The 24618-nt window shown below is 32.8% G+C and overlaps 3 protein-coding genes and 1 non-coding gene across 5 annotated transcripts in view; 2 read left to right on the top strand and 2 right to left on the bottom strand.

Moving 5' to 3' along the window:
• LOC125855511 (zeatin O-glucosyltransferase-like) overlaps nt 1–23346 on the bottom strand; it is a 151539-nt gene extending 128193 nt beyond the window's left edge. For both annotated transcript variants that reach the window (XM_049535243.1, XM_049535242.1), the window contains exon 1: nt 22106–23346. In XM_049535243.1, coding sequence (XP_049391200.1) covers nt 22106–23296 — 1191 coding nt within the window. In that variant the 5' untranslated portion in view covers nt 23297–23346. The remainder of the gene's footprint in view (nt 1–22105) is intronic.
• LOC125855508 (zeatin O-glucosyltransferase-like) lies at nt 8319–10454 on the bottom strand. Its single transcript, XM_049535232.1, has one exon. It carries the CDS (start codon nt 10034–10036, stop codon nt 8462–8464), a length of 1575 nt encoding a protein of 524 aa, XP_049391189.1. The 5' UTR covers nt 10037–10454; the 3' UTR covers nt 8319–8461.
• LOC125855509 (zeatin O-glucosyltransferase-like) overlaps nt 16161–24618 on the top strand; it is a 32668-nt gene continuing 24210 nt past the window's right edge. Inside the window, exon 1 of the mRNA XM_049535234.1 lies at nt 16161–16211. Within this exon, the coding sequence (XP_049391191.1) occupies nt 16176–16211 (36 nt within the window). The 5' untranslated portion in view covers nt 16161–16175. The remainder of the gene's footprint in view (nt 16212–24618) is intronic.
• Nucleotides 18982–19115, top strand: LOC125857272 (U6atac minor spliceosomal RNA). The gene has a single exon (XR_007445604.1). It is a non-coding gene; the product is annotated as a U6atac minor spliceosomal RNA (small nuclear RNA).

Raw genomic sequence — 24618 nt, forward strand, 5'->3', positions numbered from 1 at the left:
CTAAGAAAAAGTTCCACGTTGTGCTGCATCCTCTTTGATGCCTTCTGCACCGTTCTGACTCTTAATTGTTCTCCTTGGACGTTTGACGTCAACTTCCTCCAGTTTGACGTAAAGAAAATAAAGTTTGTATCTCATATTTGTAATATAATTCTTCAATGTACTCTTCCTTTGATGTCAAAGTAATAAAATAGGCTGATGTAATATGTTGATAGTTCTCTTGATGTCGTCTTTGCAAAGAAAAATGATGCAGTTGATGTTGATTCTTCTGTGATGAGTAAATCTTTCTCCTGCGATGCATAACTCCTTCTTTTGCTATGCATGAATCCTTCTCTTGCGATGTATGAATTCATTTCACTCGATGCATGAATCTTTTTCACGCAATGAATCTTCTCTTACAATGCATGAATCTTTTTTCTCGCGATACATGAATTTTCTCTTGCAATGCATGAATGTTCTCCCGCAATACGTGGATCTCTTCCCGCGATGCATGACATCTTTTCCGCGATGCACGAATCTTTCTCTTGCTATGCATGAATCTTTCTCTTGTCATACATGACTTTTTCCTCTTTCTATGCATGCCCTTCTTCCTCCTGCTATGCATGACATTTCTCCCGCAATGCATGACATTTTTCCCGCAATGCATGAATCTTTTGATAATGCCTTTCTGATACCGAATGAAGATAATGCTTCACCGAGCAACATATGTGATCTCCTGGGTATCTTTTGGATGGAGGTATTGTCTCAACCAACAATATAAATAAAAATGACCCTCGGAGTAGTGGTATCATCTTATTTGATAATACGATATAAATGACTCTCCGAGTAGTGGTATCGTCTCATTCAAAAATACAATATAAATAACATTCAGGGTAAGAATATTATTATATCTGATAATATAATGCAGATAAACGTCTTCCAGGTATCTCTAGTTGCTGGAAAATAATAATATTGCTCTCTTCATGATTTTCGTTTGTTCCATCTCCGAACATAGTCGCAATATTCATTATGATCTTCGCTTTGTTGGGAATTGAATGAAATAATGTTATTCATGTTCCAAAATCTTTGATATAAGCAACATAAAATATTTCCTGCATCCATAGAAAAATTGTTAGTTTAAAATGAACTGATCTGTGTCGATCTCTGCGGTTGTCTGCTCCTTGTCTTGCTATCTTCGATTGATTTCTCCGATCTCCCGCGTCTTGATAGATAAGACAAAATATGTTTATGTAAAATAATTAGAACATGAATGAAAAGCTTTTAAGGAAAATAGATTTTCAAAAGTAATGTTTGGAAAGAGTCACTGCCAAGTGTCATGTCACGTCACGTCAAGCTTAATGAAGGTCATTTGGAGGTGATTGTAAACACTTAATTTTTTACCAAAACATAAAGATTTTACACCCAATTTTAATACTTAAATATTATTATAGGGTTATATTTAAAATAAAAAAAATAAATCTGTAAATTACAACAAATTATAAAGCTCATTTATGTTTAAAGTTTAAATAAATAAATAAATAAAAAGTTGTGAATTTGATGTATTTGTTTTAATTCTTCAACTTTTATCTAGTTTAATAATAATAATAATAATAATAATAATAATAGAATATATTATTAAAAAAAAAAAAGAAGAAAAATGTATGAATAAAAAGAAAAGAAAAGAAGAGTCCTAAAAATTTCAAATTACCTTACCCTTTATTATAATTATCCCCAACTTCCTTAACTTATTTCCTAAAAATCCTTCTCCCATCTAGTTTATTTTATTTTTATTCTATTTATTTTTATTTATTCTTTTTTTTTTCTCTTGCACACGATCTTTTCTAAAAAAAAATTTACAATACACGTTTGCCTACTCTCGTTTTTTTTGTTTGTTTTATTTTTTATTTTTTATTTTTTTTAATTATTTGTTTTGTTAATATTATATTACTATTTCTATTCCTTTATTTCAACCCTAAAAATTCTCAACTAGATTTCAAACTAAACTCTCCACTCTTTCACGTTCCTTTAATTCTCAACCAGACTCACACCTAAAATATTATAAAAACACGCTCAGTAGAGAGATTACAGGCAGACACACATACACAGAGAGAAAAAAAAAACTAGAGCAAAAGCAAAGAGAAGAAAAGTGAGTTATTCTTTTGAGAATTAAGTCTAGAGTTAAGAGGTTTTGTTCGGGGTTCCAAGTTTGTGGATCTTAAAGTTAGCCTTGCTAAACTTTGGAAATCTGTAGATTTTTACGTTGTTCTTCATTGTTTAGTCAAAAACAATTTGAAGGTGCGTTCTTGCCTTAGCCTATTTATATTATTTTATTTTGAATTGTTTTCATGTAAACTATATGTTTAATCTTTTTTGTAGAATAAAAAATAAAATAAAAAAAACATGTATCTCATGAATTTCTCAATGTTTTCTTGAACAATGTTCGATGTTTTTTTTTGTTTTAGCTTTCATGTTATTTTTTTCATAATTTAAGAAGAAATAAGTGTGTTTTGTTTGTGATAATTAGATATTAATTTCATATGTTTAATCGCATGTTCATTACTTAAATTGATTATTAATCGATGTGATTAGAAGATAATATTTTAATTTAATTGATTAGTGATTCAGAAAAAGTTTTTTTTTGTGGAATATGCTTTAGTCTTTTTAATATATTAAAAATAATTTGTCTTTATAATAAGTGTTAAGATGATTATCGTTTTAATTCGAATTTTAATTAAAAGGATATATGAATATTATTTAGAGATTTATGGTAAAAAATAAAATAATGAATAATTAGGAAAACTAAATTAAATAATAAAAAAAAAGGGCGAGAAAGCATAAAAAAAAAAGAACAAATGTGAATATAAAAGAATAATAATAAAAAAAATGATAAAGAAAGAAGAGAAAATAAGAAGTAAAGGAAAAAAAAAAACAAGAAGAAACAGAATGTCAAAAAAAAAAACGTAAAAAATAAAAAATAAAAAAAAATAAGAAGAGACAGAATGAAATAAAAATAATAATAAAAATATAAATTAATAAAAAAAAAATTGTAAAAAAAAGAAAAAAAAAGTAAGGAAAAAACGTGCAAAATAAATAAATAAATAAATAAAAAGGAAAAATCTTCCTAAAAATAAGTCCTAATCTATTTAGAATTTCTTGCTAAAACTAATTCCAAATCACATAAAATTTTATTTCTATTCTAAATCTAACTAAAAAATACAATCCTATACAAATTCTAATTTCTAGCAATTAGATACCTACATATTTTCTATCCACAAATAAAAAAAAATACAAATACATGAAAAAAAAGGAGAAGAAAAGAAATTACAGGACATTACAAGATTTATAAATATCCATCTCTTAACTTTATTTTATTATTATGTTTAAATAAATTTATGTGATATACATATTTTTAATTAATGAACGTATATTAATGGAATAAAGTAGTCTTAAATAGGTTTGAAATAAATCAAAGAATGAGGGTAAATAACATTTTTATTAAGCTAATAATATAATATTCAAAAAATTAATTTAAGTCATATATATAGTCAATAAAGCGACAGTGCTAGAACCACGGGACTCGAGGGGTGCCTAACACCTTCCCCTTGGTCAACAGAATTCCTTACCCGAATTTTTAGTTCACAGACCAATAAAAATAAAGAGTCAAATTTCCTTTTGATTAGGGGTTTAAATAATAAGGTGACTTGGAACACGAAAACTCAATTCCAAGTGGCGACTCTGAATAATAAAATAATCCCTTTTCAAAATGTCACTTTAATTGGAGAAACTCGTTTTCTTTCAAAACATATATAAATTTTGAGGGAAAATAAAAGGGGCGTGACAGTGATGTCTCGAGATCTATCTGATTACTTGCTGGGAAGTATTCAAAGTTGCTCTAAATTGCCGATAAACCCTGTTGAAATTTTGCGACCATCCTTAAAATTTATGTCCCAGTTAACTATCTTGGATTATCTCGAACTGTTGGTTAGCAAATCACGGAATATTTGAGATCTTCTCAAAAATCTTATCCCAACTGCAGTTCTCGAAGTAACTTCAGTCTTAGTTTGTTGAAAAGATCTTCTTCTTAAGAATTTTTTAGTCTCTCTCAAAAATTTTGTCCTAGTTTCTATCATAAAGAGAAAAAATAGAAATCTTACGAGAGATATGACCGAGCCCTTGTGGCGCCTACGTATCCCATTGAGGCAAGAATCAGGTCAAACATAGTTCCCTTTCTCGAGGATTAACAAAAATAAGAAAATTACAAAGAAACCGGCAGAGGCCGATATAGACCGCCTACGTATCTCATTCTTAAGAATTCAGGTCAAACGTAGTTCAGATACAAAGAAAACTATTAAAAGGGGATAAAGGGGTGACCGAGACCGACATAGGCCGCCTACGTATCTCATTCTTGAAAATTCAGGTCAGACGTAGTTCATTACATAAGGATAGATTCTAAACAAAACAATTACAAGCGAATAGAATGATTACAGGGAATGACAAGAAAATACAAACTGAAACTTCACACATAATATCTCTTGACAGCATCTGAGTTGATTGGTTTCGGCCATTTGGTGTCATCCATCTCTGACAGGACTAAAGCACCTCCAGATAACACTTTGCGAACCATATAAGGTCCTTGCCAATTTGGTGTAAATTTCCCTTTGTACTCAGCTTGGTGAGGGAAAATGCGTTTAAGGACCAGCTGACCGACTTCAAATATCCTAGCTCTTACTTTCTTGTGGAAAGCACGAATCATTCTCTGTCGGTAAAGTTGATCATGACAAACGACAATCATTCTCTTCTCATCAATCAATGTTAGTTGGTCAACCCGCTTGCGAACCCATTCACCATCACTCAATTCAGCTTCTTGGATGATTCTCAATGAAGGTATTTCAACCTCTGCAGGTATGACTACTTCTATTCCATATACCAGCAAATATTGAGTAGCTCCAACTGATGTCCTGACAGTCGTTCGGTAACCCAACAAAGCATATGGCAACATCTCATGCCAACCTCCGCGATTATCAATCATTTTCCTCAAAATCTTCTTTATGTTCTTATTGGCGACCTCTACAGCTCCATTCATTTGGGAACGGTAGGCGGTTGAGTTTCGATGAGTAAACTTGAACTGTTCGCAAAACTAGTTAAAATAACTTGCAAACAATATTATTATTATTATTATTATTTTATTTTATTTTTTTGAAATTTTATAAAACTAATTATTTTAAATCGTTTGAAATTGAAGAAGCTCGAAATGATTAATTTATATAGTGGAGGTCCAAAATTGGGTGTCAACAGCTAATTTATTTAAATAAATTTACTAGTACAAATATAAAACATAAAATCAAGAAAATAAACAAAATAATTAAAATGATTTGAGGGATATTTTTGTCTTTACATAGACTTATCACATGGTATTATATCTCATGTATTACTAATACCTCCAAATGGAAGGTATTAGAAAGGGATAAGGATCTGAAAAATACCTCAACTTTGGTTGGATTTGCTGTTGCGATACTAAACTTTAATGAGGACCTATTATCTCCCTAGACTATTTAATACCGTATTTTTTACCCCTTGAACTATTTAATAGTGTATTTTAAAGGTATATATGTGCCCACGTGGACACATTACTATTTATAATTTTGTATTATTTTTTATGTTCACGTGGACAAATATATATGTTTAAAATACGGTATTAAATAGTCTACGGAGGTAATAGGTCCACATGAAAGTTTAGTATCGCAACAACAAATTCGATCAAAGTTGGGTATTTTTCTGACTCTTATCCCTATTAGAAATACATCCTATAATACCATGTAGAAGGTATAAGTAGTCCATGGATTAGTTATACATAGACCCAATTTCCCACCAAACATAGTACTAAATAATACCATACATAATACATGAACTATTTGTTTTAATGCGGCCTACCAAACGACCATACATGAATAACACTAATACTACGGCATACATGCATGGTGCTTTGGACTATCTCATGTTGAAAATTAAGCGCAAAAATATCAACTACAGTAAAACCTCACTAAATTAATACTCGGTTAATTAATAATCTCTCTAAGATAATAATTTTCTCTGATCCCGATTTGGGCCAATTTTAAAAATCACTCATTTCGATAAGATAATAAGATAATAAAATTTTCTGAAGATCCCTATATAAATATATGGTCCCATTAATATTATAAATTAATAATTCTTTAAACGTACAAATATGTCTGAGAAAACTCAGTGAAATGTGATTATATTTTGTTCTTTTTTTGTTAAAATTTAAATCTAGTAGAAGCTCATCTCTAACTTTTCTTATTGCATCCAAAAATTTCGGTGTTGTCTTTTCTAATTATGCCATAAAATTGTGAAGAGTTCTAGATGCAAGTGTTTCCTTACTCGTAATGGATTGCAAAGATATTGTATCATCTTCAACATTATCAACAACATTGTTTTTCCAATGATAGCAATAATTTATTCTAAGCTCTGGACCTCTGAACATGTAACATCCATTTTATTGCAGTAACCGAGATCTTTAATCATGACCTCAAGTTCATGAACGACGTTTCCACAAGTGGATTCTTTGAGATTTCATCCCTGAACAATTTTTTCTGTGTCGACACACTTTTTAAATCAATAAATATTAATTTATCGATTAAATAGTATCTCTACAAAATAATAATATTTCATGGTCTCACCTATATTAATTTAGAAAGGTTTTACTGTACCTACTAACATTTTACCCCAATCCACGACCTTTGTACCCTCTTATCTAAGGCTATATCCTTAGTCAGGGGTGTATCTAGAGGAGGTGTCGTGGGTTCACGTGAACTCATGTTCCCCTCTCTCATATATAGTAGTGTTATCTTTTTTTTAAAATATTTAAATTTAATTTTGTGAAGCCACATTCAAAGTATCATATAATAATACGATGATGAGTGGGTGCACCTCTCTAAGTGAGAATAATAATTTAAATCTTTTATCTATCTCATCTTTTTGAGTAACACCTCTCTAAGTGGTTATCAGTTACACTTTTGGTGTTTCAACTATTTTTTCTTTTGTTTTTTCCTTCAAGTTTTCAAAATTTTCAAGTGTGTAACATTAAAAGTTCCTAAAATTTTTAGCACTATAATATTTTATATAATTAAATGAAATGTGTGTTTTAAAATTATTATATATTTTGGACCTATAATTTTTATAATCTAATGGTTCATATTAAGAACCAAAAAGTCCAATTGATCAAATTTATATTTAAAATACATTTTTTCGTAACCGTACATCCATTTTATCGAAATCCTAAATACAGCTCCGTCCTTAGTGAGCAGCAACATATACTCACTATATATTGAAAAGTTAGTGTAATTATAAAATACGAATATTAAATTTTGTAATACCATCTTTTCCCATACTACTAAAATTGGTTTCTAATAACATTTTTGTACCTCATTAAACAAATATGATGTAATTATAAATAATACTACCTAACTTTTTTTTATGAATAGTTTAGTGTTATGTCACATTAATATCATTAATTTAAGAACATTTTAAATATTTTTGTATATGGTAGGATCTTTTGAATAAAGGGCAAATTCAAACAACATTTCTAAGCGCTTTTAATATAGTATAGATAAATAGATATTATTTAAATGTAAGTGTTTTGTAAATATGTATCGTGTTAATTGATAAAACATTGTGTTCATGATATATTATTAAATACAAAACTTTAATCATGTTACCTTACAAAAAACCATTTTTTGGTTGGTCAAACTGCATAGGGCCAAGCTGCTATTGACACTCCCATACTAATGCTCTCTAAACAAGAATGTCATCCATAGTGAGTCATGAACCCGCCTGTTGACGAATAAGCCAAGATTTCCCAAATCCTTGGGAGGTCATGAAAGTGAATCTTGGCTATGTCTGAAGGATTTAAGGCGTTGGCTCGAACCCTGACCTGATTGTTGTAGTTGACTAAGCCTGACCTGATTTCTTAATATGGAATTAAACTCCACCTATATGAGTTCATTCACATTGCCAGTTCCACATACAGATAAAGGAGGAAGGTTGTCAAGGGTCAATCGAAAACAACCTATCTACCCCATAAAGGTAGATAGCTACTTCATCTTGTTTCAACTTGTTAAGTTCATGGTTTGGTAAATTCTCACAGCTACACAAGGAAGAATAAAAAGAGAATTTCGTTCTTCTGTCGTATCCTCCCTGTCTCCTGACTGAGCATTTGTCATGGTACATTAAAAGCTTATATAATCAACTTTTTTTGTATTTCTTCAAGGTAATGACTCTGAAGTCTATGAGAATGAACAAAAGTAAACAGAAGATGGACTTGGAAAGTGATATATCATCCATAAAGGTTGTTATTGAAATGCTTATAAATTGAACAAAAGTAAACACAAACAAGTACTTAATTAAACAAAAGGCATACATCCACAATTGGTGGACTCAATTCTAGTTAAACAAAACACAAACAAGTCTATCTTGTGATATGCGCGATGAAAGAATCCAACTCTATTTGAGAAGTACCCCCTTTCTCTGTGGACTGCCTTACAGCTTCTCCCAATTCTTCTGCTCTTTTTCTAATCACATTTCCTTCTTCTGATGCCATCAACTTCCTCACAACATTCTCAATGGTGGATGCATTCACCAACTCCTCGCGTTTCCCCCACTCCCTCACAATCAGGCCTATTTTTAGCACTTCTGTCACCAAGAAACCATTTCTTGGTTGATCAGAGTGCATAGGCCAAGCAGCTATAGGCACTCCCATAGTAATACTCTCTATGCATGAATTCCATCCACAATGACTCATGAACCCGCCTGTAGACGAATGAGCCAATATTTCTGGTTGTGGTGCCCATTCTCTTACCACTAAGCCTACATCTTTTAATCTCTCCTCAAACCCTTCTGGCAGCTCAACTCTTCTATCTTCCCCTTTAAAGATATCTCCTCTATCGGCATCTCTCAACACCCATATGAACTTCTGTTTGCTTTGTTCTAATCCCATCGCGAGCTCATTGATTTCTCTATCGGAAAATGAAGTTGTTGTTCCAAAAGATATATAAAGTACTGATCTTGGAGGTTGTTTGTTAAGCCAATCCAAACATATATTCTCCCTATTCGAGATATGATCGAATTTAGTAGGCAGAATAGGTCCAATTGCCCATTGTTTCTTGTTCATATTAAGTTCTGCTTGTGCCAGCAAATCAAGATACTTGCCTTCAATTACTCTGCTTGTATTATTAAGATCACCTGATCGAATATCTAGATAGCGTTGCTGAGAAGCTGATAAGTCCCTGATTTCATCTGTCATAATTCCTTCAAGGGAGGGTAGCTTTTTAAGCGATTCTTCTTCATGTTGGTCAGACATCCCAAAAAATAAGCTTATCAAACTGTAGGAAGTTAAAGCTGATATGCAATTAAACATATAGGATTCAGCATTGGGCAAAGAAGAAACATCGTGAACATTATAGGACATTAAAGGATCATGAACAACAATGACTCGTCTTGATTTTGATGAAATATCGCGTAAGAAAGAAGCAATGGGCTCGCGAAGAAGCATAGAGGCATTCCATGATGGCTGAAGATGTGATGGGAATTTGCTCAAGGCATTAAAATCAGGTGATGGTGAGGCAAATTCAGGAGTTGGGATGTCATGGAAGTGGACTTTGGCTATGTCTGAAGGATTTAAGGCGTTGGCTCGAATCCTGGCTTGACGATTATGTGTGGCCGAGCCAACATAGTAGACAGGAAGACCATAGGAGGAGATTAAACATGAAAGTTGGAGAAGTTGGTTAAGATGTCCTTGAGCTGGAAATGGAACCATAACTATAGCTACTTCATCTTGTTTCAGTTTGCTAAATTCATGGTTTAGTAAATTCTCATCGCTACACATGGAAGTGGAGTTTTGTACTTGTGTTGGATCCTCCCTGTGATCTGCTAGTTGAGCTTGTGTCATGGTAGAAGCAAGCTTATCTATATTCATCCTTTTGTATTTATATGAGAACTGAACAGAAGTAAACACATGTAAGACTTGGAAATTTCGATTAACCATCTATAAAAGATGTTCTTGAAGTGTTTGTAGAGTGAACAAAAGGTTAGCAGAAACACGCCATCTTCATTCAAGTTATAGCAAATTCAATCAAAATCCCTTTGAATTACTCGAATCATGTGTCAGCGTGTGAGTGAGTATGTAGTTATGTAATAGGATAGAATAGGAAATCCAAACCTTTGAAAATGTGTGAAGATAAGAGGATAAGAGCAAATTCAGACCTTTGAAATGTTTGCTTGTGTGAAAGGAAGAGATATCCTGAACATTATAGGACATTAAAAAATCATGAACGACAACAACTCATCTTGCTTTAGCCAAAATGTCTCTAGAGAAGGAAGCAATGGACTCGCGAAGATGCATACAAGTGTCCCAAATCAAGGGGATCTTGGCTATGTCCGAAGGATTTAAGGCGTTGGCTCGAACCCTGGCCTGATGGTTGTACTTGGCTAAGCCAACATAGTAAAAAATGAGACCATAAGAAGAAATTAGACAGACAGATGTAGAAGCTGATTGAGATGGCCTAACTTTAGAGAAAATGGATAATTTAGCATTTGATAACATGTTCCAAGCAGAGGCGAATCTAGGATTTCAAGAAGACGGGTGCACCATTGTCAGGGACGGCTTTGCCCCTTTAAAAAAAGGCAACTACTTTAGGCTTCTAAATTTGAAGGACCTCAATTATCTTAGCAATAATAGATATAACTTTTTCATAAGAAAAATATTAAATATCATTTGCAAAAAAAAAATTATTAAGAGAAAAAGTTATTAGAAGAAATTTGATATACCTAGAGTACTACGTCTCAAGGAAGATAAAATGCATTGGTTATATGAATTATTGATTGAAAAATAATTATCAAAAGAATCCAATTATAAGAAAATATACAATTTTGCATCTCAAGAAATTTAAAAAGTAGACTTTATAAAAAGAAGGGAAAAAGGACAAATATATCCTCGAATTATCGTAAATGGTATGTAAATACCTTCTGTTATATTTTTGGGACATTGGTGCCGCTGCTGTAAAAAAACTAAAGCATATATGCCCTTCACTCTAACGGAAGACTAAATAGGGACACGTGGCACAATCTTATCCGTCGATCTGATATATTAAATATCGGATCGACGGATAAGATTATGACACGTGTATATCCGTTAGTATAAAGGGTATATATGCTCTAATTTTTTGGACGGCAGAGATCACACCAATGTCCCAAAAGTATAACGAAGGGTATCTGCATACCATTTACGATAGTTCTGGTGTATATATATCCCTTTACCCTAAAAAGAATATTATTTTTTCTTAAAAGTGTAAGGCTTTGGTTTGATTTTGTCTCAAACCACTTGTGTGTTGAGCCACCGTTGATCATTGCACGTAAGATAAGATCTAAAATATTATAATTGATTTTGCTAGTTTGGTTACTAAGAATGGTGATTTCAGTTGAAAGAACGAAAAAGAAGGAAGAAATGGGTTTGCTTGCAATGGAACCTGCTGGAATGTAGTAATTGGGAATCGATCTCTCAACCTCACAGTGGAAAACAAACACTCAAACCAGTGAGCCATCCAATTATTTGTGACCGTGGGTTCATTTAGTTGCTATTTGATATATTTTACAAATTATACAAGTAGTTATATCGAATTTTGTCGGATGACCACAGGCTCAGGTGACCCATTTTTTTTAACTTAAATTCGCCCCTGGTTCCAAGTCATACATTATGATGGTGCACTTCCCAAATATGCAGATCTTATCTCTACTTAGTATTTTTCTTGAAATTATATTAATGGAATTTGATATGTTTAAAATGGAATTTAACTCCACCTATATGAGTTTGTAGATGAGTTCGTTCACATTGTCAGTTCCAAGTCCGGATAAAGGAGGAGATATTCGTCGAGGGTTAATCAAAAACGACTCATGAAATTACATTGAATTTGTTATTATTGTTGATATAATCATTAAGATTACCTGATGTGTAATGAAAATGGTAACTTACTAAAATGTTGGTATATAAAAAAGATTTGAGTTATATTCACTGATAGTTACTAAACACATTATGTTATAAAAGGAAAATAAAATATTTAAATTTAATATCTCAAAAGATATTCATATTTCATTAAGTAAAATTTTAAAAAGCTATAATATATTATTAATAAATTCACAACTAGTCTAGTACTGTACTACTATATTTTACAGAATATTTTAGATATTTTATTTCTATCTTTGGCTTTTTATGATACCAAAGTCAGAGCTAGTGCTTTCAATATAAAATTCAACCAGAATAACATCATTGTAGTTAAAGACAAAATCAATTAATGTATAAATAAGATCGTTATAGTGATATAATTTTATATAACGCGTACTGATTATAATATGGTAAAATATAATATAACATGAAAAATCAATTCCATAAGAAAATATACCATTATAGATAGGTCTAACTATATGTTTGTGTATATAATAACTTGGACAAAACGACTTGACTTTGTAATAGTATGACACCAAACCATTTTTTCGGACTTCTTATTGAGCGTAACAAAATCAAAGTTTAAACCGGCCAATAATTGAGGGATGAGCGGCTGGCAAAGATAGACTAAAAAGATGGATTAAGACATTAAATAAACTAAAATTTTCAATGGTTTGGATTTGTTTGCCTGTCCTTTTTGCTTTCACAGCACAACTTGTGTAAGTCAATGTTATTATTTCATAAATATAAAACAACTTCAAAATTTTACAAGTTCAAATCTCATAGACTTCAAAGAGAGGATCTGACAGAAGTACGAAATTTCGATTTTTATAAATCAATCGTAACACAAGCTCAATCAGGAGACATGGAGGATCAGACGGAAGTACGAAATTCCGATTTTTCCAAGTCCATGTGTAGTAGCAACTTAAAACAAGATGAAGTAGCTATAGTTATGGTTCCATTTCCAGGACAAGGCCATCTCAATCAACTTCTTCAACTTGCTTGTTTAATCACCTCATCATATGATCTTCCTGTCTATTATGTTGGCTCAGCTACACATAATCTTCAAGCTCAGGTTCGAGCCAACGCGTTAAATCCTTCAGACATAGCCAAAATTCATTTCTATGATATCCCAACACCTGATTTTACCTCCCCTGCACCTGATCCTAATGCATTGAGCAAATTCCCATCACATCTTGAGCCATCATGGGATGCTTGTATGCTTCTTCGCGAGCCTATTGCTTCCTTCTTATCTGATATTTCCTCAAAATCAAGACGAGTCGTTGTTGTTCATGATTCTTTAATGTCCTATAACGTTCAGGATGTTTCTTCCTTGCACAATGCGGAATCCTATATATTTAATTGCATTTCAGTGTTCACTTTGTACTGTATTATATGCTTGTCTGTTGGAATGTCTGTTCCACTTGAAGAGGAATTGCTGAAAAAGTTACCTTCCCTTGATGGAATTATGACGGATAAAATCAGAGATCGCGGAGCTTCTCAGAGTCCATATGTAGATATTAGATCAGGTGATATCCATAATACAAGCAATGTAATTGAAGGTAAGTTTCTTGATTTGTTGGCACAAGTAGCAAGTGATCAGAACAAGAAAAATTGGGCAATTGGACCAGTTTTGCCTACTAAACTAGATCGTATCTCGAATAGGGAGAATATATGTTTGGATTGGCTTAACAAACAACCTCCAAGATCTGTTCTTTATGTATCTTTTGGAACAACAACTTCATTTTCCGATAGAGAAATCAAGGAACTCGCGATGGGATTAGAGCAGAGTAAACAGAGGTTTGTATGGGTGTTGAGAGACGCCGATAGAGGAGATATCTTTACTGAGGAAGCTAGGAAAGTTGAGTTGCCTGAAGGGTTTGAGGAAAGAGTAAAAGGGGTCGGGTTAGTGGTAAGAGAATGGGCACCACAACCAGAAATATTGGCTCATTCGTCTACAGGCGGGTTCATGAGTCATTGTGGATGGAATTCTTGTATAGAGAGCATTACTATGGGGGTTCCTATAGCTGCTTGGCCTATGCACTCTGACCAACCAATGACTGGTTTCTTGGTGACGGACGTGTTAAAAATAGGCCTGATTGTGAGGGAGTGGGAGAAACGCGAGGAGTTGGTGAATGCATCCACCATTGAGAATGTTGTGAGGAAGTTGATGGCATCAGAAGAAGGAAATGTGATTAGAAAAAGAGCAGAAGAATTGGGAGAAGCTGTAAGGCAGTCCACAGAGAAAGGGGGAGCTTCTCGAATGGAATTGGATTCTTTCATCGCGCATATCACAAGATAGACTTCGATTTCAAGTATTTTGGTTACTACCTTAAACTTTTATGCCTGTGGGTGAGATGATTGCTTTGTATTTCTTTCTTAACAGATAATCTGGTTTAAACATGAATAAATGTTTGCCTATCTTAATCTGTTTATTTGTTCTAATTGGAGTAAAAAAGCATCTTTAGAGTTGTCTATCGGAAACTACCTCTCATGCTCAATGCCAATTTTAAAATCACACATGACGATCGAGCAAGATCCTAACTTTCAGACGTGTACATGTATTATTTAAATGGTTAAATGTGATGCAAACATGTGAAATTTTCAAACTTGCTAACTAATTTGGATAACATCACCATTATTGATGAGCAAACATTCATTATAGTATCAAATACATGTTGACTTCAATGGTGATGAAACTTTGAACTTGTAGACATGTTATCCAATATAATAAGCAAATTAAAATTTAACACAAGTCCAGCTATTTTTACCTTGTAAATAATACATGTTGAACTAACTTGGAATTTTCAACAACACCAGCTGAAAATTAGGATCTTGCTCCTCAGATGTGTTTACAATTAGCATTTTAACTTTATATTTAATGCATAGTTTCTAGTTCATGACAGTAAATTAAATAATATCATGAACAGACTGACATTATATATATTCACTTGTTAAAGCCTTGTTATAATTGAACATTTAGATAACACCAAACTAGCCTCCTGTGATGAATGTCCAGGAAGCTGTGAATTTCATTGAAGGTTGATGTACTTCCTCATTTCCATTTTACTTTTCGCGTTTACTATTTACATCTTGGCAAGAGAGATAGTCCTTCTATTTGTATAATGTGGTGCTGTAGCCATTTTCATGTGATTCTGTTGGTCTCTCGATAAAGAAAATGACTTGTGCGATAATAACTATTAGTACTTTAGTAGTTGAATGAACATCTGAGAAATCACAGTGAAAGAATTGAAAAGTTCATCACAGCTGATTTTCCCAACAAATAGTAAAAACTTGTTGTGTCTTCAAATATTCCCAAAACTCTGGAGGATTATGCTCTCTAACTTAATTACTATCCTTAACCAGAGGCATCAGGTTCGAGCCTTAATCTGAAATCACCTTTGGCATGAAGTGGTGTACCTTTCAAAGTGAGACTTTTTGTCCGTAATTAGGATTAGTCAAACTCTAAAATGAATATCAAACATCGGATAAAACATTTAGAGTCTAAACAAATTATGCCAAAAAAAATGTACTCCTTTAGACAGACAGTGTGTGTTTTCTGATATTATGTAGTCCTGGAGCATTACAAGATCATTTTAAAAACAGACAAATATATAAAGTAAACAAAATACTTGAAAAGAGAAACCAAAAATGAAAAAAATCTAGAAGACCAATTATCACTAGTTTCCAAAACTATGGTGAATGGTCACAATTCCTCTGCAATCTGCACCACATACTTTTCTTTCACATCCAATTTTTTTTGTCATGTAATGTCCTTTTGTCTTGTAATAAGGTGAAAGTTACATAGCCAAGATAGATTTCTGTATAGAAAACATCCTTGAGGCGCAAATTATTAGTTAAGCTATTGACAGCCTTAAAAACACACTCTACTTGACTAACTAAACTAAGATACACTCCGATCTACCACATGACATAGCAAGTGGTCTCAAACTCTTGTAGGAGTAAGGGGTTCTTAATAAAAAGCTGAGAAAAGTGTTGAAAACACTCCTAAACTTAGCGAGAATTTAGAGGAGTATTTCACTCATGTTGCAAGATCGAGGGTGTATTTAAGGCTGTCAATAGCTCGGGAATAAAACTAATGATTCATGCTGAGTTTAAGTGTGTTTTCAATACTTCTCTCTTTAAACAATTCTCATAGACTTAAAGTTGTTGCCCTGCTTCTACCATGACACAAACTCAACCAGGAGAGGATCCAACAGAAGTACAAAACTCCGGTTTGTCGTCGTCCATGTATAGCTGTGAGAATTTACAAAACCATGAAGTAACTATAGTTATGGTTCCATTTCCAGCTCAAGGCCATCTCAACCAACTTCTCCAACTTTCATGTTTAATTTCCTCCTATGGTCTTCCTGTCTACTATGTTTGTTCAGCCACACATAATCGTCATGCCAGGATTCAAGCTAACGCCTTAAATCTTTCAGACATATCCAAAAGTTCACTTCCATGACCTTCCAACTCCTAACTTTGACTCACCATCACCTGACTTTAATGCCTTGAGCAAATTCCGATCACATCTTCAGCCATCGTGGGATGCTTCTATGCTTCTTCGCGAGCCCATTGCTTCTTTCTTACGCGATATTTCATCAAAAGCAAAACGGGTCATTGTTGTTCATGATCTTTTAATGTCCTATAATGTTCAGGATGTTTCTTCTTTGCCCAATGTGGAATCCTATGTATTTAACTGCATTTCAGTTTTCACTTCATTCTGTTTGCAACGCTTATCGTGTGGGATGTCTATACAACATGAAGAAGAATTGCTTAAAAAGCTACCCTTCCTTGAAGGAATTGCTACAGATGAAGCCAGGGACTTTTCAGCTTCTCAGCGTCGGTATATGGATATTAGATCAGGTGATATCTATAATACAAGTAAAGTAATTGAAGGTAAGTTTCTTGATTTGTTGGCACAAGTAGCAAGTGATCAGAACAAGAAAAATTGGGGAATCGGACCAGTTTTGCCTACTAAACTAGATCGTATCTCGAATAGGGAGAATATATGTTTGCATTTTCTTAACAAACAACCTCCAAGATCAGTTCTTTATGTATCTTTTGGAACAACAACTTCATTTTCCGATAGGGAAATCAAGGAGCTCACGATGGGATTAGAGCAGAGTAAACAGAGGTTTATATGGGTGTTGAGAGACGCTGATAGAGGAGATATCAAGGCATTAAAATCAGGTGATGGTGAGGCAAATTCAGGAGTTGGGATGTCATGGAAGTGGACTTTGGCTATGTCTGAAGGATTTAAGGCGTTGGCTCGAATCCTGGCTTGACGATTATGTGTCGCCGAGCCAACATAGTAGACAGGAAGACCATAGGAGGAGATTAAACATGAAAGTTGGAGAAGTTGGTTAAGATGTCCTTGAGCTGGAAATGGAACCATAACTATAGCTACTTCATCTTGTTTCAGTTTGCTAAACTCATGGTTTAGTAAATTCTCATCGCTACACATGAAAGCGGAGTTTTGTACTTGTGTTGTATCCTCCCTGTGATAGGTAGAAGCAGGCTTATCTATATTCATCCTTTTGTATTTCTTCAAGGTATCAACTTTGAATTGTTTGAGAACTGAACAGAACTAGTAAACACATGTAAGACTTGGAAATTTCGATTAACCATCTATAAAAGATGTTCTTGAAGAATTGGGAGAAGCTGTAAGGCAGTCCACAGAGAAAGGGGGAGCTTCTCGAATAGAGTTGGATTCTTTCATCGCGCATATCACAAGATAGACTTACTTTTCAAGTATTTCTGTTACTTCCCACTTCAAGAAACTGCATCAGATGTTGTATTTGTATATGTGCATATGACTTTCTTGTACCTTCATCCAAACTATTTGAGAACAATCATCAATCATAGTCACAAAGTACAAAGTATCCTTCTCTAAGAAATCAAAAAATAGATGTCTTCAATTGGATCATAGTCATTAGAACTAATATACATGTTGAGAAAGAAGAGAGCATCGTAATTACATTGAAATAGCTATACAGTTACTGCACTATACGAATCATTAAGAAGCACGGTCCTCTCCTGACGGTCTTTTACTAAAACAGCATGGTGTACTTGAGCAATAGATGCAGCAGCAACCGGAACCTCATCGAAGGAGAAAAAAAACTCCGATAAACAACTTAAACCTAAATTACTAACTAACACATGTTTAATCGATTCAAACTGAAAAGGAATAGCATGATCCTGTAATGAAGAAAGTGTTGTTGAGTATTCTTTTGGTACTTGATTAATGGCAGCAACAAACTGACCTGCTTTGAAGTAAATACCTTTATTTGCTTCACACAGCGTTAGAATTCTCTTTGCTGATCGTAGATGTAGTTCGGAGAGAGTAAGGCGATAGTCGTCGGTGTGAGGATTGAGTCCGTATAGTGAGAACTTGTAGTCGATGACAGTGGAAGTTATGGTGAAGAGAGCTAGAGAGGAGCGAACAACACTGTTGATGAATTTATGTTATGGTACAGCACAATTTTACTGATGGGATGGTTTTGGGAAGTGCATTCCTCCTTCATGGATCAGTTGGTGGGTGGTCAAGAACTTTGTTTCTTCTCGCACATGAGCTCCCTCAAGATTGAACCATGTTGTGTTATGCACTGGTCAGTATTAATGGATCAATATTCTGCTGTTCTTATTGCATTTGATTGAACCATGTTCTGTTATGCTATGTAGACATTGACATTGGGACAGGATTCTGGTCATTCGTCATTGATTGAGGTGAGATTCTTCTTCAAGATTCAGTAGAGATACTTTTGTCGAGTTCATAGAAGAGAGCCTCTCTTATTTCAAATATAATCTTTCAGGGATTCACTGCTGGCGGTTTCATCTACATTTCGGTTGCTGGAGTGTTGGCTGAAATGAATAATAGTGGAAGGACAACGTTAGTGAATACAGTAATCCAACTTATCTCGCTGGTATCAGGGATGGCTGTTGCTCTTTGCATCTCTCTTATTGAATGACAGTATACGCTACTTCTTGTGTTCGTAGAGAGGAGAGACGGTTGTCATCTCCCCCGGCAGGGATGAGAACAGCCTTCAGGCGTTTACCATTTACGACACATCCAGCCAGAAAAAACACAAGTATCAAGACTAGTGTTAGACATCTTGAATATCTATACATACATATACACATACTGCCTTAAAAGCATGAACTCTCAAACTTGAATGTTAAATTACTATAATACCCCCAATTAAAAATAATCAATTTATTTTATTTATTAATTTATTAATATTAAAAGTAAATACCTTTTCACGTTAAAGGGTTGTGACTTTTTTGATGGGTTGTGACTTTTTCGATGAGTTGTGACTTTTCCGAAGGGTTGTGATTTTTCCAAAGAGTTGTGACTTTTCCAAAGGGTTGTGTTTTTCCGATGAATTGTGGCTTTTCAGATGAGCAATGATTTTTTTGAAAGGTTGTAACTTTTCTGACAAGGCCCTATTAGCACCTATTCATACTACTATTTGTTATCTATAAATAGAGGGTTTCCTCTCACTTTTCAACTACGATTTTTTAAAAAAGTTTTCTATTCTTCTTCTTCTTAATAAATCTCAAGGGTTATTTGGAACAGTTGATTAAGTTAAAAATTCAACGAAATTCGAGGTACCACATAAGAAAGAGTCAGTGAACAAATTGTAGCAAATCATCCATCAATTCACACTCATATTTTTTCTTACAATTTTCATGAGTTAATAGTGATGAAAAGTTGTGGGAAAGACAATAATAATAAACAAATGTGAAAAAAGTCGCTTGATTTGGGTAAGATATTTCTTCTTTGTTTTTTCATTTTTTATTCTTTCACACTCAAACAAAGGAGTTTCTTTCGAATTTTACTAAAATTATGGGCATCAACATAGTCCATTGAATTATTAGTCTTGATGTTATATCCACTATTTCAAAAATAGATTTTCACTTTTACTTATAATATGATAATATAATCATGATAATAATTATATAATTGTTTAATACATATGTAAGTAAGAATGAATGGAGAGTGTAACGTGTTGGTGGGAAGATATTTCAATCAAATGGAACACTATAGTGAATGTAGCATGAACATATATTTCGTCTTCCTTCTTCAATGGCTATGTATTGTTCCATATGTTTTTTCCTTTTTATATTTTTATTGAGTATGAAATTTTTTAAGTATGAATTTCCTGTTTGTGCTCATTTTAATTTTAGAAAATGTTATGTCACAAGATATACTCCTTGCTAGCTATATAAATATAGATAAGAAAATAGTGATTGGTCATAAAATATTCTTAAATCAAATAAAGGATTCTATAAATAACACTTTAAATTTTATTCATCAATTAATTTTTATTATTGAAAAGGTAAATATTTTATATCACGATAAAACTTCTATAAGATACTAGATACTTTCATTAGACAACAACTATATGATATGTATGCGGCAGAAAAAATGAAAAGACTACAATTCGACAACGATAAGGTAGAAAGTTAATGAAATGAAATATTTTTCAACAAAGGTAATGTTCATATATTAAAATTAAATTATTCTACTAAATGTATATAAATAGCAAAGTATTGATCAAGCTAAATATTTGGCATACACTCAAGCCTCTATTTAACCATCATTCGTTCTAACAACAAAGTACCCTTTTTTTTAAAAGATTACCTCTCTATGATAGTCTTCCTCAAATATTAATTGAGTAATAATATTTTGTAAAAAATAGATTACGTATAAAGATAAAATATTGAAATATTTATGGTAATCCTTATTAGTGTCATGCACATACTAAATTTCTAGTGTGAATTTTTAAGAGAATAATTATACTTAAATGGTGTCCATCATTTAAGTTCATAACCTCAAGAAGAAAGGCTATTGACATTTTTTTAAAAATAAATTTGTTGGTTAGATTTGTGTACAAAATTGAGTAAAGTAAAAATAATACTACTAAAGAAATGCCACTTTCTCACCATATTGAAATTCTAAATGTATTTTGAAATGTTTAAATAATATATGGTCAAAATGATCTCAAAATACAAGTAACTCTATGACAATATGTATTAATCATTTAAAAACATTGGTCCTGTGTTCTTTTTGTTATAATTATTTACTAAAAACATTAATTTAGTAATATTAATTCTATTTTACAACATTGTATACTATATGTGATACACATGTGCAACGCACGTGCCATGAAACTAGTTTATATAAATCTACAGGCAGGGGAAAAAATCTACTCCTTCCGTTTCAATTTATGTGACATGTTTTCTTTTTGGTCCATCTAATATGGGGGGAATTTGATAAATATGAGTGAAAGCATAAAATATTTTATAATCTATAATATAAACAAGGTAAATGAGTAAATGAGAATTCCTTTGGTGGCAGTTCTCCTGTAGTGAGGAAACTATGAAATAAGGAAGCACACTATAATGTAATGAAATACAGCAGTGTACAATGTGCATCGTTGCATATCTCCTTTTTCTTTGTGTTATGTTGCTTCCTATTCATACTCATAAGTATGCACATCTAGACACCTCAACTCATCAATCATCTCCTCTGTGTCAGTTGTACACTCCAACTTGCAAAATGATCATCTAAACTCTTTCAAGATTTATAGTGTCACTTTAGCATCGGGTGTTCACGAGACACAATGGAGACAGGTTGAAGTATTTAGTTGTCAATTGAGGTGTTTAGATGTATACTCTCAAAGTCGAGAAATACAAAGAAATCATCTAAGGTAGCATATATTAGTCTGAGCCAAGAAGCTGATAAAAAAGCAAGTTAAGTTGTGCTCTCAGTAAGAGAAATACAAAGAAATCATCTCACTGAGCCATAAAAAATTTCAGATACAGAACATTCAATGATCAATGATAAAAAAGCAAGTTAAAAGAAAATAGTAAAGTAACCAAACTGCTTGAAAAGTGAAATTCAAAGTAGAAAGAGCTAGAAAGAAACCAAGTCTATCTTGTGATATGCGCGATGAAAGAATCCAACTCTATTTGAGAAGCTCCCCCTTTCTCTGTGGACTGTCTTACAGCTTCTCCCAATTCTTCTGCTCTTTTTGTGATCAGGTCACCTTCTTCTGATGCCATCAACTTCCTCACGACATTCTTAATAGTGGATGCACTTACTACCTCCTCGCGTTTCCCCCAATCTCTAACAAGCAGGCCTATTTTCAATATTTCCGTCACCAAGAAACCATTTATTGGTTGATCAGTGTGTATAGGCCAAGCAGCTATAGGCACTCCCATAGTAATACTCTCTAAGCAAGAGTTCCAACCACAATGACTCATGAACCCGCCTGTAGACGAATGAGCCATAATTTCTGGTTGTGGTGTCCATTCTCTTACCACTAACCCAACCCCTTCTACTCTTTCCTCAAATCCTTCAGGCAATTCAACTTTCCTATCTTCCCCTTTAAAGATATCTCCTCTATCGGCATCTCTCAGCATCCATATAAACCTCTGTTTACTCTGCTCTAATCCCATCGCGAGCTCCTTGATTTGTCTATCAGAAAATGAATTTATTGTTCCAAAAGATACATAAAGAACTGATCTTGGAGGTTGTTTGTTCAGCCACTCCAAACATATATTCTCCCTATTCGAGATATAATCGAGTTTAGTAGGCAGAATAGGTCCAATTGCCCATTGTTTCTTGTTCAGACTAATTTCTGCTTGTTCCATCAAATCAATATACTTGCTTTCAATTACTTTACTTGTATTATGGATATCACCTGATCTAATATCCATATATGGATGTTGAGAATCTGATAAGTCCATAGCATCATCTGTTGTAACTCCTTCAAAGGAGTATAGCTTTTTAAGCAATTCTTCTTCATGTTGGCCAGAAATCTTTAAAAATAAGCACATCATAATATAGCATGAGAAAACTGAAATGCAGTTAAATATATAGGATTCAGCATTGGGCAAAGAAGAAACATCTTGTACATTGTAAGACATCATAGGATCATGAACAACGATGACTCGTCTTACTTTTGATGAAATATCACGTATGAAAGAAGCAATGGGATCGCGAAGAAGCATAGAAGCATCCCATATTGTCTCAAAGGCAATTAGTTCAGGATTTGGAAGGTCATGGAAGTGAAGTTTGGCTATGTTTGAAGGATTTAACGCGTTAGCTCGAATCCTGGCTTGATGATTATGTGTTGCCAATCCAACATAGTAGACAGGAAGTTGATAGGAGGAGATTAAACATGAAAGTTGGAGAAGTTGGTTAAGATGGCCTTGAGATGGAAATGGAACCATAAGTATAGCTACTTCATCTTGTTTCAGTTTGCTAAATTCATGGTTTTCTACTTGTGTCATGGCTAGAAGCAGGGCTATCAATATTCAATCTACAAGGTAAACAACTTTGAAGTTTGTTCAATCTTTTGTAGAAGATGTTGTTGAAGTGAGTGTGTATATATATACTAGTGGTTAAAGGCGTTGTAAAATTCTTTGAGGTTGTGTGTTCAAGTCCTACCAGCTTCATAATTATATTCATTTTCTTACTACAATCGTCAACACCCTTAATAATAATTCTGGGTCCGCTACTGTATGTATGTATGTAAGAGGTTATCCCAATTTATGTAGTGTTTATTATTTTTCGAGAGAAAATTTGCGTTTTTCGAAATTTTTGAAATGAAATTTATATATTTGTAAATTACGTAAAAAGTACTATAAGTCACAATAATTAACAAATTAAAATAATTAAAAGATAAATGAAAATTTTACGATCAAATATAGACTTGTTTGAATCTCAAAATTCGAAAATTGTCACATAAATTAAAACGGAAGGAGTATTATTTTTTAATTATTGGATCTAGGTTATACAACATACTACTAGAAAGATTTGGAGATGTGGCCAAAAAAAATATGTGGTGCACATGTTTTGGAGTTTTGCATGAATGTTCACATGAAAAGACTAAAAGCTTATTTTAGCAAAATCTCTCATTTAAAAAGTTGATTGACTTATTTGTCCTTTTTAAGTTCAAAATTTTCCTCCATATGAAAAATTACTATAAGATATAAATGTAATTTTATATTACGATTAAACAAAACATTTTTCTATTAGGACTAAATTCATTGCAGAATACATATTATCCTACTAATAATAGGATCATAACATTAAATCTATTTCAAGCAAATTAAAAATAGGAAATTGCTACACGTTTAATATTTATTTCAAGGGAAAAAGTAAAAAATGCCCTTAAACTATGTGAAAGAAATAAAAATGCCCTTCATTTGTAGTTTGATTCAAAAATGTCCTTACTGTCAATATTATGATCCAAAAATGCCCTTATTGTTATTTAATGAGTCAAAATGCTCATTTTCCAAATAAAATATATCATTTGTTTTCTTTTTTAATACATTCTTTTTCTAATAATATTTTTAAAATTACCAACTATTTATCTTACTTCAATTTAGAAAAAATAAAAAATGAAAATATTTCTTTATTTTATTATAATTATTTTTTATGATGGATATATTATGATCTTATATGTATGGCATATATTATCTGTCGAAAGGGTACATGAAGTTATTCTATTTTAACTGATAAAATGAGATTAAGAAGAAAAAAAATTCCTACATTTTTATTTGTTAAAGTGATTTTAAAAGAAAGAAAACAAAACCAGTGTTCTTTAATA

Source organism: Solanum stenotomum, chromosome 2, assembly GCF_019186545.1.
Source record: "Solanum stenotomum isolate F172 chromosome 2, ASM1918654v1, whole genome shotgun sequence".
In the NCBI taxonomy this organism is placed as follows: domain Eukaryota; kingdom Viridiplantae; phylum Streptophyta; class Magnoliopsida; order Solanales; family Solanaceae; genus Solanum; species Solanum stenotomum.

What these genes read in the sequence shown, in the direction of transcription:
- LOC125855508 (XM_049535232.1), bottom strand. Translation starts at nt 10,036, where the DNA reads ATGGTTAATCGAAATTTCCAAGTCTTACATGTGTTTACTTCTGTTCAG.